Source organism: Geospiza fortis, unplaced genomic scaffold (genome assembly GCF_000277835.1).
Source record: "Geospiza fortis unplaced genomic scaffold, GeoFor_1.0 scaffold1081, whole genome shotgun sequence".
In the NCBI taxonomy this organism is placed as follows: Eukaryota; Metazoa; Chordata; class Aves; order Passeriformes; family Thraupidae; genus Geospiza; species Geospiza fortis.
Window position 1 is genome coordinate 856,340 of NW_005054503.1, and position 22,882 is coordinate 879,221.

The 22,882-nt window shown below is 43.8% G+C and overlaps 1 protein-coding gene across 2 annotated transcripts in view; it reads right to left on the reverse strand.

The window, feature by feature from the left end:
• Positions 1–739: 739 nt before the first annotated feature.
• Positions 740–22,882, reverse strand: part of CMIP (c-Maf inducing protein) — a 129,795-nt gene continuing 107,652 nt past the window's right edge. Inside the window, exons 11-21 of one of the 2 annotated variants that reach the window (XM_031063406.1) lie at positions 17,979–18,044; positions 16,882–16,908; positions 16,385–16,433; positions 14,825–14,932; positions 12,250–12,366; positions 10,640–10,840; positions 9,730–9,777; positions 8,855–9,001; positions 6,699–6,804; positions 5,556–5,626; positions 740–2,704 (exon numbers count right to left, since the gene is read on the reverse strand). In XM_031063406.1, coding sequence (XP_030919266.1) covers positions 2,651–2,704; positions 5,556–5,626; positions 6,699–6,804; positions 8,855–9,001; positions 9,730–9,777; positions 10,640–10,840; positions 12,250–12,366; positions 14,825–14,932; positions 16,385–16,433; positions 16,882–16,908; positions 17,979–18,044 — 994 coding nt within the window. In that variant the 3' untranslated portion in view covers positions 740–2,650. The remainder of the gene's footprint in view (positions 2,705–5,555; positions 5,627–6,698; positions 6,805–8,854; positions 9,002–9,729; positions 9,778–10,639; positions 10,841–12,249; positions 12,367–14,824; positions 14,933–16,384; positions 16,434–16,881; positions 16,909–17,978; positions 18,045–22,882) is intronic. The other variant, XM_031063407.1, reaches the window with a different exon arrangement.

Here is a 22,882-nt window from a genome sequence, read left to right on the forward strand (position 1 = left end):
AGGCAAGTTATTCTCTTTATCAAGGACTATCCTGTGAGCACTTCTTAGCTTGGCTGGAAGCACAGTGCAAACCTTCATGTTTCTCCATGTCCTGAAGTCTCTTTTGTGGAATAGAACAGAAATACAGATAAAAGTGAGAGTACAGGAGCCAGGTAACACAGGTGATAAAGGCAGCTCTCAGAACACCTGCAGGAATTGGTTTCAAGTGGGGCCCATTTGTTTGAAAGCTGAAGCTCAGTAGCTGTGCAGACAATGGAGGCAGAGATGTGGAGCTCCAGCTGGGTCTCCTGCTGGCATCCAGCCCACACCCTGCAGGGCTTCATCCAGGACAGCAGGAGAACACAAACACAGCACATCCCTGCTTTTGGAGGCAGCCCTAAAATACATCTTAATGTACAAAAACTCTTCTCAAGCCTGGAGATGCCCCAGTGCTTCCCTCATTGCCTACATCAGGCAAGCAGTACAAGAAACCCCCTCACTAATGCAGCTCTTTTGATGGCCACTGCAAGGACCCCTTAAGCCTTCCAAGGACTGGGGACAGTGCACAAAACAGGCTTGGGGAGGGATGCAAAACGAGAAATACAGAGCTCAGCTGTTCTCCTCCTTCTCCATGGTGGTTCCTCAAGCCTGGGGAGGGGTGGCAAACACCCTGGCTGCCTGCTGGTCCCTGCTCTGGAGCCTGCACCTCCCACAGCATCCCTGCCAAAGGCTCCTTCAAAGAAAACACAAAGCACGCAGCTAAAAGATATTCACTTACAGTTTATTTTTGCCTGAAATTATTTCACATCTCTTTGTACACAGCTACAGAACAGTAGTAGTAAACCATTGGTAAAAGCAACAGTGCTAAGGAAAATGTTGGCATATTTTTTTCTTCCTTTTTTTTTTCTTCTTCTTCTTCCTTCCCATACTGCATCTTCATACAGTGTGGGATTTGAAGGGGGGGAAAAAACCTGACACACTACATGAGTTAAGACTCAATTTCTGTTCCATTATTTAAAAAAAAAAAAAAAGAGAAAAACAACATCATTTGGGATGGGGTTGTCTACATAGCAACAAACTTAAAAAAAAGAAAACAACAAAAAACCTGAACAAAAAAGCTTGGCTTTCCATTGAATAAGATTAAATATATATATATATTTATATAAAAAATTACATTGGCTGTATGTGAAACCTTGAGGTGCTGAAGAATAAAATAAAAGTGTTAAACAGAGGAAAAAACTTCTTTTTGTTTTGTTTTTGTTTGATTTTTTTAAATAAGCAGCTCTGTACAATGAAGGCTCATTATGAAAAAAAAAGTCAACAGCATAGTTATAAAAGAAACCACAATTTTTAAAAAATCATCTTCTAAGCAACTGTGGAATATGAAAAATGTAGCAGTCACATTTACAGACAGGTCAGAGCTATCGGATCAGCAACACCGCGATTTCCTCAGTCTCCCCAGAGGAACATGCAGAACAATGCGTGCACAGAACAGGGCAGGGAGGGGGGCACAGGACAGGGGAGGGAATGAGGGGAGGGGGAGAAAAAAACCCAGAAAAAGATGATGCACAAAGTGGAGGGAGAGCTTTTTTTCCTCGTTTTGAAATATCGGACGTAAACAGAAAACAACGGAGGCAACTTGTAAAATCTACAGTTTGCAAACACCCCATTGGCAAAAGAAACGTCTTGTCCCCGTCTCCTGTGTTTCAACCTGACATGGCTTAAAAGACTAAAGAAAATTTTCAGACTTTGGAAGGAATTGTGACTTTTATTAATCCCTGCACCCCCTTCCCCAACAACCACGGCCCCCTTGATAAAGATTTTCCTTCCTATTTGATAACATTTGAGGCATTTTGAAATCAAAAAGACAACGCGATGAATGTTGACAAAGAGGGAGTATAATACATTTTGCATTACTAAAAGGCAATTCTTCAAGGAGGACATTTCCTTAAAAAAAATAATAATAACAACAAGACAGCAAACTAGTTTATACAGTACTATACGCAAAAAAAGGGTAAAAGAATTAACAATTCATAAATAAAAGACAGGTCCCAGACCTGTTATTTGTGAACCATTTTCTTAAATAGGTGCATTATGTAAATCTTATGTACAACAAAATTACTTTGCATAACAACTGCAAGGACATGAGGGGAGGTGAAAATCATATTGGTTTTGGTTTTCTTCTCTTGAGATTTTTGAAGTTTGATTTTCTGGAGCAAAACTGGTGAAACAGGAGTTCTGGCTGGCTGGGTGCCAGCCAAGGAAACCCACGTAAGTAAGGACAAAGGAATATATTTTTTTTCTCCACACGGCATAAAACACAAAGGCAAATAAAATCCACAAAGGTGTTTTTTTCCTCTTTATAATCCTCTTGCTGCTACAAAGTCCATTTTTTTGTTTGTTTGTTTCCTTCCTTTTCAATTTAAATTATGTTGATTCTGAAATCACAAAGCTGAAAGAATCCAATGGAGTCCAGGCTTGCCCCATCCTCCCATTACACACAACTCCACTCTGCTACCCCACAACCACGACTCCTGCCACCAAGTCCCCAGACTCACTGCTCTACAGGAATTGGCCAAAAGTTATTTTCAGGTTTGTTTCAATCTGTCTGTTTTAAAAATCTTTTCCTTCTCACAAGAAGCAAAAGAGAAGAGTGGGAGGCAGGGAGAGTTCACCAGGCTTCGGTGTAGCGGACGTCCACCTCCTTTAGGTTGGGGAGTTTAGCCTGTGAGGGGAGGAAAGGTCAGAATTAACAATGTGTTCAGGCCTCAAGTAAAAAGTTCCTCTCAAATCTCTCGTGTGGGACCATTCCCTGTGCTTATCCAACAGAGCAGTGGTATCCAAACCTGGAGGAGGAATAGAGAAGGGAGGGGTGAAAGAACTTCCTGGGGAAGGAGAGCACCTTGCCCTGCTGTTGTTGGTGTGGATGATTGTGAAAAACCTTGCATCCTGTGACTTTTTGTGTGACAGCAAGCCTGGGACCTGTGCAGCTCTGAAGATTGTACTTGTATTTTGAATGTGGGCTCCCAAAAGAGGACGAAAGCACCTCCTCCTCTTGGCTAGGAAAGCACAGAGCCCCACTGGTGGTGAGGATGACAGGCAGCCCAGGAGAGGCAAAGGGCAGACACAGCTTTCTGACCTGGGAACTCCTGTGTGGAAACAATCCCTGGACTTAATTCAGAGGTCATATCCAAATCTGGAGGGCTACAGAAAGGGACAAAGCACCTCCCAGCAAACTGGGAGGGCTGATCTGTCAACCACCAATTGCAGGAAGAGGAGTGACACCCTGGGCCCTGCGCTGAGCTCAGCAGTGAGCTAGAGCAGGTGGGTGTGGCAAAGGAACAGGATGCCCAGCCCTTACAGACGCATGGAACTAAGTCCCACCTGCTCTAAAACCCATGCACCAGCCACCAGGTCCAGACCAAACCCCCACCTTCGTATTTTATGCAAATGCTTAGCAAAACATGACTGTCCAACTTTCGCCATGAAGGCGATGCACTCAAACTGCAGCAGAGAGAGACAATTCCTCCTTCAGCCTCCACACTGCTCATTTTACCCTCCGTGTACTAAAACAACTCATGGAGCATTAGCAACTTCTGGTATCTTTGTGGTCTCCTTCCACAACTCTGCTGCTTTTGGCCCTATCATTCCTGGATCACCCCACACAAGGCAGACGGGGATCAGCTGTTTGTTCCTACTCACTGATCCCCTTTCCATGCTCCCTGACCATAACTGCATGGCTAATTCTCTCAAAACAAATAAACACATTTAATTAGGCCAGGGCATAATTGAGGACTTGGAAGTTTCTAGGAGTCATTATTACCTCACTCCTTGATTTATGTGCGCGCGTATTTTGATAAGAGCTATTCATAATCCTACAGACACTGCCAGCAAATAATTTTTCAGTTAGGCAATAATGACTTCAGTAGTGGGTGTTTATTTATTGTCTGGTTCAGCCTGCCTGGTACATATGTGGGTGTCTCTGTGTGTGCAAGCGTGTTTAGTGGGGTGGGGGATGGAGCTGAGAGGAAATGTCATCACTGGCTTGTGCCCCAAATGCTCTTGCAGACCAACGTGAGAAGAAGGAAAGATCTGTATCAAAAATAGGTTCTTTGAAGTCTGAGCTGCTCTTAACAAACCTTCAACCATGTGCCCCAGGGAGAGAAACTACTACTTTTGAATACACAGAGAGCCCTAAAATAATGGCCACCAAGATAAATCTCAGTGGAAGAGGTGAAAGGGGAAAAAGTGATGCCTGCCTGTTTTCTCAGCTTTTTGAATTCTCTGCAATCATCAGGACTTTGCTCTCAGGAAGTTCTGCTGTTTGCCCTGGCAAGTCACTTTCTTTTGTGGCTGCTAAGGACTATTAATGCCATACCAGAGCGGAGGGAACCAGTTAGGAAAATGTGAGTTTCAGTAAGAAGTGAGTGGCAAAGGGGCTCAGAAGCAGGGGTGGGACCAGGGGAGCCTTTCATGGATGCAATTTCAGAGCCCTGGGCCAAATACAGCATTGACCTTGACTGTTTGTAAATGCCTGGGGCCTGATACAAGCTCCATTGTGTGAACCCATCTGCAAGCCAGCTGTTAATTCCAAGGACTTCTTTGCATATACAATTGTGACACAAGTTTTTAAAACTTGATCTTGAAAACTCCATACAAGCAGCATTGCAGCTGAGTCCCTGGGGGAGCCCTGGCTCCACAGCCAGAACCAAAGATAGATGTTTGCAGTGAATTTTGAAAGCACAGCAGTTACAGGACTTGCTTCAAGTTCCAAACTCAACCCAAGGTTGTGACCTTTTAAGTAAACGTGGCCCAATCTGTTTCAACATCTAAGACAAGCAAATGTCAAGTTTCATCTTGAGTCCTTGGGTCTCTAAGGTAAGATTTTGGGAAATGCAACTCACACAACCACCTGAATAAAAGCAAAGTCCCCGTGAAGTCATGAAAGCCAACACAACTCAGGCAAGCTTTGAAACCACCTGGGGCTACATCCTGGTTCTTTACACCATTTTGCCTAAGTGGTTATGAACTCACAGTAATACCAGACTTTACATGTCAGATTTTAGAACTGGGCATCTGTACAGACGTTTCTGCTCAGAGCCCATTTCCAGTCCTAGAGGTGTCAAGATAAATTTGCATCTTCCTTGATGCTTTCAGTTCTCACTTTGCTTTCCAAATCAAAGCTTGACAATACTGTTCACCCAAGTTACTTTTGGTCCTGTTAATAGTACAGGATATGGTGTGCACTAGATTGTACCTGTCTCCGTATCCTCATCAGAAACAATCAATTTATGAAACTTTTACTGATAAAGCCTCTACTGTTGATAGCACAGGCAAAAAGATTGAGCTGCTGATTCTATCTCATACTTCTCCATTCAGTATATTAAATGTTTCCTGGGTCCAGCAACCTCACAATGCTGCTTTCAGTTATTATATCCACAAAATAACCCACTTCACCCTCTTCAGATAACTTTCATGCTACCCATTCCACAGGGTCAGTTCTCCCTGCCCTAGGATCACCACCATGCTCTTGCTACAGATATTTCTCATCTTTAGAGGATGCAATTCACAGATACCTTGAGATCTTCGTAGGTATCCGCTGAAAGTTTGGTGCTGTTCATATTTAAACTACACAGGCTCTTCATGGCTGAAAGAGAAAACACACATATATTTATGATCATGCTGCATTTTCTTAAAATATCATGCTTGCAGTAGGCCAAAGCATAACCAAGACATGACTATGTGCAGCACTCCCAGGAAAAAGCTGAATAGCATAAAATACAGAAATACAAATGGATAAACAGCTGTTTGGGCCCTCATCCAGGAAAAAGTCCCTATTTAGGAAGGGCCATTAAGCATACACTTAAGACTGCTGACTTCAAAGTAGTTCAGTCAACTTCTCATAATCGGTTTCCTGCACATTATTCTGAATAGTGCCCATTCTCAGTGCTCTGCGTGGTGCTCACAGGGGCCATGCTGATCTGGCAGTCCTCCCTCTCCTCCCCCCATTCCCATTTTAGGCTCCAGTACTTAGCAGAATAGTTTCCTAAGATGAGCCATAACTACTGGCCTGTCTGGCACGTCTGCGTAGGATCAAGCCTATTAAAGCTGCCCTCCAAACCCAGCAGTGAGGTTTGTAATGCACTGCTGGGAGCAGGAGGGAGGTTCACTCCAGCACATCGAGCTCCTCTCAGTGCTCAGGGAATCCTGGATGCCTCACTCTGCCTTGCCTTGTTTAAACCAAGAACAGGGAGAGTTTCACCTCCCCAAAAACAAAGGAACAAAAAATGCCAGGAGGAGTAGGGAACTTGCTGCACAGAGAAGCTGACAGGTGGCTTTGCAATCTTCACCTCTGCAGCACAAAGGCAGGTCCCACCCAGAGGGGATACCCATAGGAAGAAATCTGGGAAGTCCCTGGGCAACAGGTGACCATGTGAGATGGGGACAGGAGCCATCAGCGAAGCCAGAGGCAAGATCTAGAGTATGGCTCAGGAGGACAAAGCCTGCACAAGGCCACCAGTGCCACCAGGCTCAGATCAACATCCCACAACTGGACAGCTGCAGGACTGGGCAGTGAGGAGGAAAGATCAAACCCAAACACAGCCACAGCCTGTCCTAAACGCCTGCAGAAGCACTGAGACATCCACCCCCTGCCCAAACCCACATGAACTCCTCAGAAGCCACCCAAGTGTCCCACAGAGCCCCTGTTTGTCACTCACAGCTCAGTGCCAGCAGCCCGGCGTCCGTCACGGGGGTCTCACACAGGTTGAGCACTTGCAGCATGGTGAGGTGCTCGGACAGGAGCCGCAGCCCCGCGTCGCCAAACTGCGGGGCACAAACAGAGCTGGGTCAGACATGAACTGAGGTACAAACAGAGCTGGGTCAGACATGAGCTGGGCCACCCACTCCTCTGCCAGAACCTCAGTGCAAACAGGGCTGTGGAAATGGGGCTTGGCCGAGCCCTCCATCGCTCACCGCCATCACCAATGACAGCAGAGAAAGCAAAGAGTTTTATCTACAACAAGGCTGGTGAGGGGCTGGGAACAACAAGCCCTCTGAGGAAGGTTTGAAGGAGCTGGGGCTGTTTAGCCTGGAGAAGAGGAGGCTTAGAGGTGACCTTATTGCTCCCTACAACTTCCTGAAGGGAGGTTGCAGTCAGGTGGGGTCGGCCTCTTCCACCAGGCAGCACTGACAGAACCAGAGGACACAGGCTCAAGCTACATCAGGGAAGGGACAGGTTGGATATTAGGAAGAAATTTTTCACTGAAAGAATAATAAAGTACTGGAATGCTCTTCCCAGGGAGGTGGTAGAATCACCATCTCTGGATGTGTTTAAAAAAAGACTGGACATGGCACTTGGTGCTATAGTCTAGGTGAGGTGTGAAGGCATAGGTTGGACTCGATGCTCTTAGAGGTCTCTTCCAACCTCATTATTCTCATTATGTGATTCTGTGATCTCTGTCTCGCAGGCAGGGAACAGAGAAATGGAGTGACTTGTGTGCACTTAACCACAGGCTATCTCTTAATTAGACTGGTGCCTTTGAAGCCTGGACTTTGTACGAGTGGGCTCCCACCCAGGCTATACATGATGGTTATGGCAGCCTCAGCCAGTTCCCAACCACATCACACAAAAAAAGCACAGTGCAAGTGGTATTAATTAGCTATTTTAGTCTCAAGAACAATGCACTATTGATTGGTAATTGTTCTATTGACCCACTTGGTTTCTGCTGTTTCTAAACTCTAGATTAATGGAAACCAGGAAATCGGAAAATAAAATGGAATCTAAACCTTTTTTTTTCCTTTTTAATAAAAAAACCCTTATAAAAGGCAGGGTCTTTGTTCAGTAAATTCTAGATTAATGGAAACCAGGAAATCGCAAAATAAAATGGAATCTAAACTTTTTTTTTCCTTTTTAATAAAAAAAAACCTCATAAAAGGCAGGGTCTTTGTTCAGTAAAATCAAACTCATTTTGAACAAAAAGCATCAAAGTTTCTCAGATGCAAGAGTTACATTGTTAAGACAAATCTGGAGGACATACAAACAGTTAAAACAAGCAAGCAATCAGTTTCTATTTCATATTCCCCATTAAAAAAAAGGATATTTCTGGGATATAAAGTAGTTAAGAAAACAAAACAAAATATTTACATGACATTTTGGTTAAAAAATGCTGCTTTTTGTGGTTGCACTGACAATAATTGCATTTTCAGTGAGCACTATAAATAGGTGCTAACAGAAAATGGGGAAAACCTATTCAGTGGAGAACCTCAGAGAGCAAAACCAGCAGGGAAACACAGAAGAAAAAATTTAATTTTAGAAGTTCCTTCAGTCAACAGCTGAGTAATTTGTTCAGTTAACTTGGGATTTTTTTTGCTTACAAAATAATCACATTCTCATTATAATTTCCTTCTACTTATTAATTATCTGAGTTTCTTTTTGTTGCTATTGGGTTGATCAGCTTTCAAGCAATTCACTGCCTAAACTGCACAGACTGTGCTTTGCTTGACCACATGAGCTGCACAGCATCATTTTTTAATCCTAACTGGGTGAAAGCAAAGCATTTCCCAATGAACAGCAGCACAGGTTCTACTCAGCACACAGCAGCAACCATGCCCAGCTGGAACATTGAACCCAAGATAGCAGCAACAATTTATAATTAAAAATAAAAATTAAAAATCGGAGGAAAAAAAAGGGGTGAAGAGAAAAAAATCAGCTGCCAAGATGAGCTAAACCACAGGAAGGCCCTGTAAAAATAGCAGGAGGACAAAGTCATCTAAGCAAGCCTTTACACACACCCTTCCTGCGCTGACGTAGTGTGGAATTTCAGAATTAGTCAGCATTGGTTCCTGCCCTCAGCCTCAGCTGCAGAGCACTCACCTGAGTTGACCACAGGTTCAGCTGCTTGAGCGAAGGCAGTTTGATGAGGTGCTCAGCACAAGCACTTGTCACATTGGTAAAGGCCAGGCTGAGGTTTTCCAGATTCCCAAAAGACCCCGAGCTCAGCAGGCGGGCCAGGTCTGCATCCTGAAAGAGGACAGAGATTGGTGAGGGAGATTGTGGGTGCCCAGCCTGGAAGTGTCACCGATACTGGTAACCAGAGCGAGTTGCACAACTGCTCCACTTGTTTACAGTAACAGAGAACCACACAGAGCAGTTTCTGTTTGTTTGGCAAGCAGCTGGGCTCTTGTGGCAGCGTTGCTTCACACACCCTGGGAAAAATCTGTCCAAACATTAGGACAAAAATGTCCTTTGCATGTGTATCCTTGTGAGACACAGAGGCCTCAGTGTCAGAGCAAATGCTGAAGATGGGTTTTTAAACACCAGGAAGATTTAGCCATGAGGTCCAGGTCCCACTTGTGCTCAGCACCATTACCTGGCCTCAGTGAGGTTAGTCTGGGTTTGCACCGAGCTTAAATGCAATAGTGCTGGGTCTCTTTGAGACTTCCATGACTAAAATCCAGAACTGGACATTGTGAAGTTTGTCTTTGTAATGCAAAGCTATGTCTCCAGAGCTGCCATTCCAAATCTGAGCAGCACTATAAATGTGATAACCTGCTGCTGGTGCTGGAAACTGCTGCACAGACCCAAGAGCAGAAATGTGCCCTAGTTGTGTAAACTCCAGTTGTGTTGACAGAGCAAGTGGAATGGCTCCCCACTAACTGCCCAAAACCACTGTGCCACATGGCAAACATAAATCAAGTGTTTAAATATGGAAAGACAAAGGTGTTTTTCTATTGACATGATTAACTTACTGTGGACTTGGATGGCAGTGTTAACCTTGTGGGGCCACCTTTTCTTTGCTGTAAAAGAGAAGATATTTTGGTCAAACAAGCTGCCATTTTACATTTCAGACTCACTGAAGTACAGCAAGCTCCTCACCAGTGCTAACCCTGCTCCCATTTCCAAGCTTCCTGCCAGCCCTTCCACCTCATCCCTGCTTCCCCTGCCCTGTGTGTCTCTTGTGTCCCTGGGGACACCCACTAACCACAGCTAAGTGGGTCTCCATGCCCTTTGTCTGCTTCAGCCTGCCAGCATTTGGCTACTTTCACTTCAAAGGAAGCAGCTTTAAAATGCTGGGCAAAGTGAGCAAAGGGTTTAAGATGGCACAGCTGATAAAATAAGTTGCTTGAGTTCAAAAAAAGCATCTACTTTTCAGGCTGGGAGAAGGGGTTAAAGACAAATATAAATGTGAAAGAGGGAAGAGGAAAGAGGAAGTTTGTGGGTATGTTTGCCTAGGTGAAAACGTGCTCATGCGAGCAGGTCCATTTTAAATCTGTAGGTCCTCTCTTTAAAATCAGGAAGAATCTTCTTCTGTGGGCTCTAGCTCTGAGAACTAGACCTAAAGACCATCTCAGTGAAATGCTGTGAATGCCAGAGCATTCAGAAATGCTGGCCAGCACCAGAACCATTTGCTACTCATATGTCAAAAGGTGGCAGAATTTGACAAGCTGACTGGTAAGATCTTGAGACAGCAGGGTTTCACCTTTATTCCTTCACAGGGATCCTAAGCAGGTTATTGAATATCATTCATAAACATAGTATGGGATTAGTCACGTCAGTAAATATCACACAGTATATATATTCACAGTAAAATCCTCTGAGGACTGCTCCCATCCTGTTGTTAACTGAGAATTTCACACCCTGCTTGTCTTTCTTTTGTACCTCCATTTGTGGAGAGCACAGAGCCCCCTGTGCTATGGCAATGTGTGCAGGGTGACATACCAGCTCCTTTAACTCCCTCTGCCTCTCACACAGCTGTTCATACATTCTCTTTCCCACGTCTGTGCTTTCCAGGGTGGAGATGATCTGGAGCTGGGTGTCATTATTGTCAATGATGTTGTATTCCAGCATCAAACACAAAATCTAACAACAGAACAAAAGGATAGTGGTCAGTGCAGGGTTTTCATTCCATTTCTTTCAAATATCCTAATTACACTGGGCATGGCTTTAAATTCCTGGCTAAGTTTTTAGAGCATGCAATGAGGAGGTTAGAGTAGAGGATATCACAGCAATATTTACGCCACTTCCAACACACGAAATTAATTTTTATTTGTAAAGAATGAAGTGTAATCTGCAAAAGCCAGCCTGTCTATCCTGCTCCCCATTAGTGCTCATTCCTTCTGACTGAGAGGTGCAATTATTTGCCTCAGAGCTGGGAGATGGCTCCATGCCATCTGGAGAGCCCTCTCCAGAACAGGTACAATCCATTCAGTATTTCCCAGGTCCAGGGGCTGGGCTGGGCATTGGCAGAGCTGGGACACTGCACACCAACCTTAGGGATTTTCCATCCCTAAGTGCTGGGGCTTCTGTGCAAGCAGAACACGTGTGAGGTGCACCCAGTCCATGAGGCAGGATGGGTGAAGGGCACAGAGGCTCCAAGAGAAGATGCTGGGAGCTCTCTGCTGTGGCCAGGACAACCCCACCTCACTGGGAACACACCCAGCTCACCCTGGGGCAGGGACTGCCAGGAGCAAGGCAGATCCCAAGGGATGAGTCCAGTGGGTCACACAGATTTAGGACACAAGCTGTCTCTCCACAATGCTTTTCCTTTTCAGCTAAGTATCATGCCATTGCAATTAAAAGGCAAAGCTTTTATTCCCTTCACGATTTCAATTATTGTTAATGAAGAAAAAAAAATCCAGCAACATTATATTCAAATGCATGCAGCATGCTCCTTTATTTACTGGATTAAATTAGCATGCAAAAACCTAAGTCAATGAAAAACTGTAAGTCTTTCCATCTATTTATCCACTCTCTTTCTGCTGATAATGACATTTATTAAGAAACTTCTCTTAAGAAACCCAGAAAAATACATATAAACTATTAGCACAACAAAAATAACAAATCATAAACATAAAAAATGTGTATTAATGCAAGCAAATAAGGTTTTATAAAGGTACTTCCTGTGCACTGCTCATTTTGCAGGTGGCAAGACAAGAATCAGGCATTTCATCATGGAAAAGCCTTGTGGTTGTGAATTGTGATCTCTCACCACAGCCTACAGCACCATGGCCATTTATTTCCCATCCTAACCTCTCCAGCTTCATTACAGCAAACAACCTCTTTGTCCAAAAATTCACGCACCCACCTTTCATTTAATTCACACTCATATCTACAGGACAACAATATTCTGCTCCCCTTAATTCAGAGAACCACAACCAGCCACTGCTGGTGTTTGACACAACACAAACCTGACCCCTGCTAGAGCCAGTTTCTGGGAAAGGCACTGTGAACCTGAACACTGCTCATCACCACACATTTTTAGGGCTTACCTCTACCATCGTCTGGTTACCCCTCAAAGCCAGCAGCATGCAAGGTCCCAGTTTATTTTCAGCCAGTGAAAGCAGGAATTTCTTTGTTTTATAGCAGGATCCCATTAAAATATGAACCTATTCAAGAAACAGAAGTAAAATTAGGGGTGTAGGCTTAAGAAACACAAATACCTCTGGAAGGGATATTGTTAAGCAGTCAAAAAGTGTTACTTATTTGCAATAAACCTGAAGGAATGAAGGCTCTCTTTACAGTCAGGGTTGCAGTGTCTCAACAGCTTTATTGCTGAAGGGAAGCGACTTTTCGAAGAAGGTGATGCCCAGTGAGATCTGAGGGAGTGGGAAGTTTTACTCCATAAAGGAGCCCAGCTGACAGCCTGACAGAGGCTCCCCAGGAACCATCAGAGCAGCTGTGCAATTGCCCCCATTCCCAGTAACCTGATGACCCCAGCCCCGGGGGAAGCACCGGGGATTTTGCTTTCGCATCTGTTTGCGCTTGGGTTTCTCTGGAAATGCCAGCTGGGGAGCAGGGGCTGTGTGGGCTGGGTGTCTAGGTAAAAGGCACTGCTGCTGGCAATCTGCTGGCTCTGGATAAGGGCTGCTGACAGACAAAATCACCTGTTCAGGATGAACAGACAGGACCTGACTGGGGAAGGAAGGACTGCTTTAAGAAAATCCAGCAGTCCTGAGCACTAAGTCAGAGATGACTTCATGGGTTTTCATGCTCTTGGGCCACTACCCTGCTTTCTCTTTTGCTCAGTTTTCCCTGAAAGGAAAGGACTGCTGAGAACATGCCCTGAGTGGCACTCCTTCGAGTCCTTGAGCTGACAAAACTGTTGTGCAGACTCTGAAAGCTCCAGAAAGCACCATGTGATATCACATAGTAACGCCTATGGCGGAAATGCAAAGCCACTTGTACAAATCAAATATGTCTCTTCTCAGAAAATAAGTTGGTCATATTATTTCCAATGTAAATGCCTTAGCGATTAAATGCTGGGTTCATATTAGAAAGTCTTATTTCATAACCCAGATGGCTGATTCACCATTTGCTGCAAAGCACCACGTGAGAATTTGCATTTTCCAACAGCCTAGGCAGGAAGAGCTCCATTATGTGGACTCAACATCAGCACTACCCTACAATAACCTTGTAAATGCATTCTGTGCCCCCCCTGCTCATGGCATTGCCTGCACTATGTTCAATACTGCTAAAATATCACAACCATGCCATGATGAGGTCAATTCTATGTGAATCATGGCTTCATTATCAGCAAGCTCTTTAGAAAAACAGAAAATCTTTTTTTCCTTAAGCATCCATCAGCTCAGGTGGCCTTTAAAAATGTGACCCTCCAAGCCAAAAGAGATTTAATTTCATGCAGTTTTCATTAAGTTTTTTTAGAGGTTTTCTTGAGAAATGGAAAATACTGACACTGACAGTAAAGTAACATTAGGTGCATCTCAGAACAGGGTGTTTTTCCAACTTTATGGTTAGTCGTTAGCAGCTCTTTAAGTATTTATCAACATCCTTGCAAAGGGCACAGAGTGCTGCATATTAATGTGTGTTAGCATTGTGCTTTCTCATGCACGCCATCTCCTGATGCTCATAAATATCCTGAATGGCTCTCAGGAGAAATGATACAGTTCTGAAGAAATTTTCTTTTCAAAGATAAAAGACAGATGAACAGTGAAGAGGGGTGAAACCTTTTGTAAACACTCTTCTTCCATTATCCGTTTCAGAGGTAACTGATCCATCTGAATTTAAGGGTACAGACAGACATTGATGTTCTCTATGTCCCAAAATGTTCAGCATGTGGGAGATGCACAAAGTGCAGAAAGTCACTTCACTATGTACCCAAAGCCAACTTCAACAAATGCTTGCCCTCTTACCAGGGAAAGGCAGTAATATAATTTCCATCTTACTTGGTATAAGGAGAATTCATACAGAGAGTGACTTGACCCAGGCAGCACAGGAAGACAGTGATGTGCTTTAATCACATCACTGATTAAAACCTGTTATTTTCTGTCTAGCCCTTCTCAGAGTTACAAAAGAAATAACTGCTGGAAATGGAATGCTGGCTTCTAATTACACCTCTTCACAACAATGTAGAGGCACTGGTAACACCTTTTTATATCTATCCATCCATCCCTTGATTAAACCAATGTAACTGTTGGTTTTAAATTCCAGGGTAGCCTACAAATGTAAACTATAGGTGTGGATGCACAGAACAGTCTGTCTCCCAGTTTTCCATGTTCCCTGAGAGCGTTTTTTATACAAAGACAGATATTTACAAATACAGAAATAATTCATATGCACAAGCATGGTTTGTGTATTACACTACCAGTGAGAAAACATGCCAAGGTTCAAAAAGAGACAGTAACTTGCTAACCAAACTGTGACTGCAAGGCAGGTTGATGGATTTGGTGGCAGAAAGATCTGGATTTTCTGGTGAACATTCATGGTTAACAAAATAGCGATTTTGATAATTTATTTTTTGAAAAAACAAGTAAATCCTGTTACTGCCAACTAGGCATTAGTTACTTATTGCGAAGTTTGCAAACTCCCATTGCTGCAGACACCTACCATACTGGCAAAGAGCTCTCCATCATCATCACAGGCCACTCCCCCAGGGCTGTAGAGCTGGAACCAGCCGTCCTTGCCAGCCCTCACACTCAGCAAACACGAGTGCACCTGCCAAGAAGTGAACACATTGGGAAGGTTACAGCTCCTGCCAATAACCACCAGCATCTCCCACACCGGGCCAAAAGGAACTGCAGAACCAGGGACTGCTGGAAATCTCATGGTTAATATTCCAATCTGCAGAGCTGCAGGCCAGTCTCCCGTCCCAGAATCCATTTTTTCAGTATAACCAAGAGGGAAGCTGCACCATCCCTTATTGCACAGCCCTTCACATTCCCTTTACACAAATCAAACACAAAATGGCTCTAATCTAGAAACTGCTCCTTTCACTTGGAAAAAAAACCACCACCAAAAATCCAAACAAAAAAACCCCACAGATTTCTCAGCTTCTGTCATTTCCCCCTGCCCTCCCAGCATGTGTGTCTATACATCTGATGTGATCTGCATACCAAATGTGGTGGCTGATGCCTTGCTCATTCCAATCATTAACAATTCTTATTACTCCTGCTCTAATAAAATTCAACCAGAGTCAGGGTGAAGGAAATCCACAGGGAAAACTCAACAGGGATATATAGCACAGAAGCTGCACTGGAAAACTGGCACCAGTGAGCAACCATTAGTCTAAATTTGGCCCACTGTAGAGATTACTATATTTAGTCCCACAATTTAATAGAGAAGTCATAATTAAGCTTTATTTTTTCCTTTTTTTGTCCCTTCACTTGAAGAAACAGATGTTCCATTTCAATTTTTGAGGTGTGTGTTTGTTGGGGGGGGAGGTAAATTCTTTCCTTTGGGCACAGAACTCTGGTGACAGATGAAATCCTGGTACCAGTCTAGGACAAGAAGGTCTCTTCTGACAAGGGTAACTACTGCTCACAAGAGCTAAACCCACGGAAATGAGGAGTTCTGGGCAGTGATGATACAGCTTCACCCACAGTTTGAGGGAGCTTTCCTGCCTTCATGCCAAAAGCAAAAATCACTGTGGATGAGAGGTTCCCTGTGACTCAGCCAAAGCTGATGATGCTGAGCAGGCTCTGAGTGCAGCTCTGAGGCAGCAGGCGCCACGAGGCTGCAGCAACACTCTCACCCCAGGAACACACTCCCACCCCCTTCCTGCTGCCAGTTCATGAGAATTACAGGCATTTGCACACAACAGAGCTGAAGCATAGCCACACAAAACCTGATACTTTGTAAGCTGTGTGGACCCATGGATTTTGCTTCCTTTTATTTTTTTTTTGTACAGAAGATGAAAAGCTCTGAGTGATCCGACAGAAAAATCTTTCTGGTTGCAGTTTAGAACAAGGACATCAACTGATGCCAGACAAGGAGGTGACAACACATAAACCTTACACATAAACCACCCTGAGAGGCCACTACTACTGCTTAGAGACCTAGGCAGAGTAAAACCACACTGTGTTTTGGAACAAACTACTTAAGGAGAGATCTGAACAAGTGTAGTTGCAATCCCTCCAACTAATGTTCTGTGTAAACTGCCAAACTCACTTCTTGCCTCGGGTCTTCTGCAAATCTCTGAATCACGTATTTCAGCTCCCTGAAAAAAATAAGAGCAAGAAGGACAAGAATAAGCAGTTGCTGGTCACAGTATTTACCAAGTATCACATTTCTCGTGAACAACACCTAAAATTATATATATTAATGCAATTTAGAGAGAAACAAGTTGAACTCCTTCCACAGAAAGGAAATATGATGCCTGAAAGTTATAACCAAGGACAGTGTCTGCTCACAATAGCCTAGAAAATGTTTCTGAGATGTGCATTGACAAACTCCTTTGTAAATTCTATCAGCACCCAGTGGCTTTAGTCCTTGGGCTCCTGCTAGCACAATAAATTACAAAGAGAACTTTTTATTGCTAACAGAACATGCCTACAGCCCTTCACAGATAAAAGCCATTACAGACACAATACTGAATAATGCATCATTGCTATTATTGACTAATACAAGAATTTATTCAATAAAACAAAGGAGCCCCAGAAACTTACTTTGTGAATTTCTCATGTGCAAGAGCCCTGAAATGGAAAAGAGAAGGGTATGAGCATCTGAGAGAAAGGAGAAGGGGGGAAAAAAGAGCCCAAAAAAACCAAACAAGCACTTTTCAGTTCTTTCCAGATAATAAAAGGACTTGCTAAGCAACTGCAGCACATAAGACAAAAAAAAAGTTTCAAAAAATCAGATAAAGCCTCTTTCATTAACCTAGAGGGGAAAATTACTTGGAACAAATCTTGTAGCTTTTCTTGAGTCTGTCTTAGACAAGGCTCTGACTAATATCAGTGGGAGCTTTGGGTCAGAAGAAAGTAAAAGACTTACAGTACCATTATATAATTACAGGGTTTTGCCTACCTCCAAGAGCCAGGTGTATTCCTTAATTGCAAGGCAATTAGGGTATGGTCGCAGCTAATTAGCATCATACATCAGTAAAGCAATTAATGGTCATTTTGTGAAGTGCCTTGGATCATGGTATGGTTTACAGCTCCCCCAAGACTCGGGTTTGACTTAGGTAATGATGTCCCTGTTACCCATCTCCAGGCTCTCTCACTGTAGCCCAGGTAACCTGGCATGGAGGATTAGACCTCTGTGATTCAAGACATCAGGTCATCAGGGGATGTGATAAGCCAGCAAATTGTACAATTACAGGTTGTAATTTTTGTCCATGGAGGTCTGCACTTTATAAACACCACTGCTCATTAACAGGTTACCAGGGGAGCTGGGCTAATCCATAGGGCAGCTCCTTCACTTAATGCAAAATCCAAATGACAGGAGTCTGTGACGCCAGTGAAGCTTCCTCCCCCACTGAATCTCTCACTCTGCTCTCCTCCTCACCAGCTTTCCTCCCCTTCCTGTCTGCCTGTCTCTAGTTAACCATATTTCTTTTCAGGATCATCTGAGAGAAATGGGGAAGGAAGCTGAATGTGGGGAGGTCTTCACATCCCTCTGCATCAGCCAAAACCAGCTTCAGTTTCTAAATCAATGCTAGAGGCACAAAGCTCCTACTGCCACCCCTTTTCACTTGACGTATATTTCACCATAAAAAAGGAGTAACAAGAACAAGCCAGTAAATACTGAAACAGTGCAAACTCACTCCTTGGGAAACGGGATAGGCTGAAGCAAGCTGGCCAGGGCTGGTCTCCAGTCATCGTAGTCTGACCTGCAAAATGAACATTTAGTTAATGTTAAGATTACCAGGTTTTAAGTGTGGTTTGCCAACAGTTAATTCAAGGAGTTAAAAGCTTTTTACTGTGGGCACCAACAGCCTTTCTGGTTTACTGAAGCACTCTCAAAATCTACAGTGACATTTCCCTTTCCATTTCCAGCACGTTCTCCACTGAGGCACAATAAATCTGGTATTTACAGTGACCTCCAGAGAGGCCTTCTTTATGTCAACTTAAAGACATTTGCTGTTTATGAAACCTGTTGACATCTAATCACTAAGTAATACTTTCATCTAAGTTGGTAGAGCAATTACCAGGCCACTGCTATTTAAAGCTCTTCTCTACATTTAACTGGAAATTTTCTTTGCTGTAAGACATAAGCCCAAGAAACCCCCAAATCCATTTCTGACACAAAACCCACCAGCCAGAGCCCAGACCCAGACTCTCAGTCTCACTGGTAACAATGAATACACAGAGAAGTGAATCTCACATGGGCTGAAACACCTGGGGATGTCTGCAGAAACAAGGTAGAAGAGCCTGCCACCTCCTCTTAGTGCTGCTACCTTTTGGATTTCAGTGTTAAAAACCAGAGTATTGGCTGCAGCTTACTGGAAACTTGGCACAAAAGCGTGGTGTGTCTTTGGGAAGGAACGAGGTGTAATGTTCTCAAATGGACAGTATCTACTGATAGCATTACAGACAGACAACATATGCACAGGAACTGTTCCAAAAGAATGCAGTTTTGCAAAGGGAAACTTCTGGCCCAGAGAAATTGAAGATGGATGCATTTCCAAAAGTCTCATCCATCTTTTGAACCACATAAACCAGAAATGTCCATAAACTAATAACACACATGATGTTGGACAATCCACAAAGATGTGTTCACAGAAAAAGAAAATTTAAATGCATGAGCAGGGTACTCTCAAGAAGCAACATGTAGAGAAGTTTTATCTAAATGGAGAAGTGTGATGTGAAAATCAACCAGGGAAGCAGTTATCACTTGCCCAAGAGCAGTATGAGTTCAGGTCACACAAATGTGAGCTATGTCATGCAAGCAACCAACCCATGAGGACCACTGAAAGTGGTTTAGTGCATTAAAAACCGGAAGAGCACATCTGAAGTTACAGTAATCCAAAAAAGAAATCTTGTGCCCATGCCAGTTGTGCTGGAAGCCACTGAACCTAATTTTTTCCTCCATGAAAAATTCTGTTCTCAGGTCTAAAGTAGGGCCAGCTCTGGGACAAGGGGTGTCTCACAAACCCAAAGTGAGTGTGGGTCAGTGGCAGCAAGAGCCCTTTGTGAGCACCTATTCATCAGGTTCTTTCCAGAGACAAAAAGCCCCTCACCTGCTTAGCCACTGAACAAATAAGGAAGATGATCAACTCTGTTTAATGTCTCAGAACAGCAAGACATGAAGCAGGACTTCATTACAGGGGTTGTTTTTCCATTTAGTCGGTGTAAAGTGAATATCATGACACACCTGAGGATGGGGCTTGTCACATAAACTGAAATAATGCAAGGAAACCTCTGACACAGCATCTCTAAGGTGAGCTTTCTGGGTTCTTTCAACAAAGCTTTGATTAATTAAAGCTATCCACAAGATTATTCTTTGTTTCTGACCCACAGACACATTGAACAGGTCGGTGACACAGAACTCTGGCCTGTGTTCAGGTTCAGCTGAAAGTCTCTTGTTAAAACACCAGGTCCCTGTAGGAGAGAGCTGATGTAACCTATGTATAGCTGCAGCCCTGAGAAGTGCCACAGGTCTCACCACGTTTGTCAGGTGTGAGAACACAGTCCAGACATTTTGTTTTATTTAAAGATGCACACCCTTTAGAAATTCCTAGCTGATTTTATTCTAAAAACAACACATTTTTATTGATAGATACAAACAGTGCTAAAAGCAGATCTTTTTGAGCAGGGGAGACTCAGAAGTCATAAAGCTGAGTTAGAAAATCCAGAGGTGTTAAAGGTGCTTCATATCACATGAGCTACAGCACCTACAAATCTTTTCTAACAGAAAGTTAACAGCTGAGAGCCACTTTGAGGCTTAGCTCCTGTGACATCTCAGGCTAAGTGTTACACCACTGAAGCTGCTTCTTGAGCAATCTGGAGAGCTGTGATTACTAATAATATGAACCAATCAATTTTTCATGGCTGAGCTTCAAAGGAGTAAGAAAAAAGTTGTTTTGGAATGAAACTGCAGACAGAATGGGACAGTGTCACTGACTTTTCTCAAAGCTGGGGAGCAGGGCAGGTCTGTGAGAGGGAGTGAAAAGAAATGAGTCTGCTTCCCCAGGAGGAGAAGGAAGAAAGAAAGGAAGGAAGGAAACCATCTCCTATTGAAATGTATAAAATTTGGTCGCATGAGTGGGACCTGAACATAAAATCTGCACAGCCTGTAATCCCTTCAATGTGAGCTAGGAAACATGAAACAAACACAGCACAAGAATAAAACTAAACTACTTATTAAAAGCCTACAGTGTTTCTCCTCCTCCCACCTATTCCCTTTTCAAAAACATTTTCCTTCTGTCTGTGCTCATCTCATCTGCACTCTTCTTTCATTTCAGACAGTTGCTTTTTTCTTTTTTTTTCCTTTTTCTTTTTTTTCAATCCATTCAAAGCTGTAACACAAGACAAGTGTTTGAAGCAGGGAAAGCAAGGGAGATGGATTAGTTCTGGCTGCAGTGAACAACCACTGCAATGAGCCAGACAAAGCGGCTGGCCCAGGAGAAGGAGGGAGCACAGAGCCACAGGGAGATCCTGGGACAAACTCCCTTCCCAGCTCTTCCAAGGGCGCTGGGCTCAACACTCATACACAGCTCAAATTCCAGAACTGGCTGATAAAAGGGGGAGAGGGACTCCCTGGCTCTGATTTTTGCAGGATTTGCAGTTCTAGGTGAGCAGCCAGGCTGCAGCCCGACCTGTGGGCTCCCAAGTGACAGACCAGAGCCACCACTGCCCCTGCACACAGCTTCCCTCACCTTGAACCTGTCCCAGGGCTCAGAACAACCATATTAATTAAATAATCCCCCACTGCAGTGACTTTGCCTCTGGGCCATCATCGCTCTTGGCCTGCCAACATAATACATTTTCCTTCCCCAGGATCACCTTTCACCAAAATGAAAACCTGCCCGCGTGTCATGTGCGGCACAAACAATCCAAAACACACGAGCAGCCCAGGGCAACCTCGATAAACATGACATAGGATAATCCACTTGGGATATTCAGAGCATGCCACTGACCTATTGGGGAATGCAGAGCAGCCAGGGGAAGCTCCAGTGGGTGCTCGTGTTTGGAAAGCTGTGGCTCTCATCTCTGAGACGCTGCAAGCCCCAAGTCCTTGGGGTTTGGGGGAATGAAGAGATAAGAGCAACTACTTGGAAGCAGCTTGTTCTCCAGACTGAGCAGATTGACAAGCAGATCTCTGTTGTCAGATAATACGACCATACCCCCAGACATGATCCCTTCTTTCCCTTGCTCTAGGTTCAATTCCCTGAATTGTATGACATCAGGTTTAGCTCAGGGTGTCAGGGCAGGCTGAGAACAAGCCTCATCAGATCCCTTGTCAATACAAGGCACAAACCTGCTACCTGCAAAACAGTGAGGTGCCTTTTCATGCTCAGCCTTCTTTTGAGATGGACTTGTTTGGCTTTTTCAAAAGAAGAAAATTCAGCACCATTGAAAGACCCTAGAAAGGTTCTGCTCTGACTGCTGAGAACAGAAATGGGCTGCACTGCTCACAGTTGGCATGGAACCATCGGGAAACAGCAACACAAGGTTGCCCAAAACAGGTTGTGACACTGGCCCCAGAGAGGGGTGCAAGTGTCTGGACATCTGGACGGACCCTTGCCACTAGAGGCAGCCATGGAAACAAAAAATAACACAGACAAAGGGTAACAGATTATGATACAACACCGACAGAGCTTCCCCAAGGGGAGTCTGTTCCCACAACCAATTGACCTAGATTTCACTGCAGACAGTTTAAAAGTCTCCCCATCCCCTGGAACCAGTGGGATCCTTCAGGTGAAAGAAAACTTTAAAGTTCTCTAGCCCAAGGAGTGGACACACAGCCCCTTCTATTGCAACCTTCTCTAACCATGGTTGTCCTGTTCAGGCACAAGCCTGGCTTTACAAGACATTCCCAAATGCATGGAAACATTAACATGCAAATAGGAGCTGGGCAGTGCTGAGCTGTTCTCAAAGCCTCTAATTTAATATGATGAACAGAAATTTTTCAGTTAATTTAGTGCATATTCTACACACCAGTCCAAGACTTGTAGCACTCAGGAGGCATTGGCTGGTGTCAGTTAACACTATCAGAGTTCAGAATGAGTTACAGAATATTGACATAGAAGTTTGATCCACTTTTGAGCACAGGACCAAAACACTACGTTACCCTAGAGACTGTGTCTCCTTTAAAATCTGCCCAGACTTTGGGTCATCTGCCAGCATCTTCAAAATGATGATTTTCTATTTTCCTTTAGTACGCAATAGTTGTGTTTTGTTACTCAACTACATTAGAAAAAAGGTCAAAGATGTTCTAGGTGCTGTAAGAGCCCCACAGACGAACTTTCTAAACTGCCCTTTTAGCTTTCTGTGCAAAAAGTGAAGCATTACAATGATTGTTAAATCACATCTTCATCAATATTAGAAGTGAGGGTTTCCCCCAAAAAGCAAGCACTGTGTAAGAGTCAGGTGAACAATAAAATGTCCTCTGTTGAAGCTACTGTTGAGAATTCTTATTTGCTAGACTTCCAATAATTAAAATTTGCCTAAATAAATCACTCCCTGCTGCCCTAAGTTAATTATGTAAAAAAGATATCATCACTGG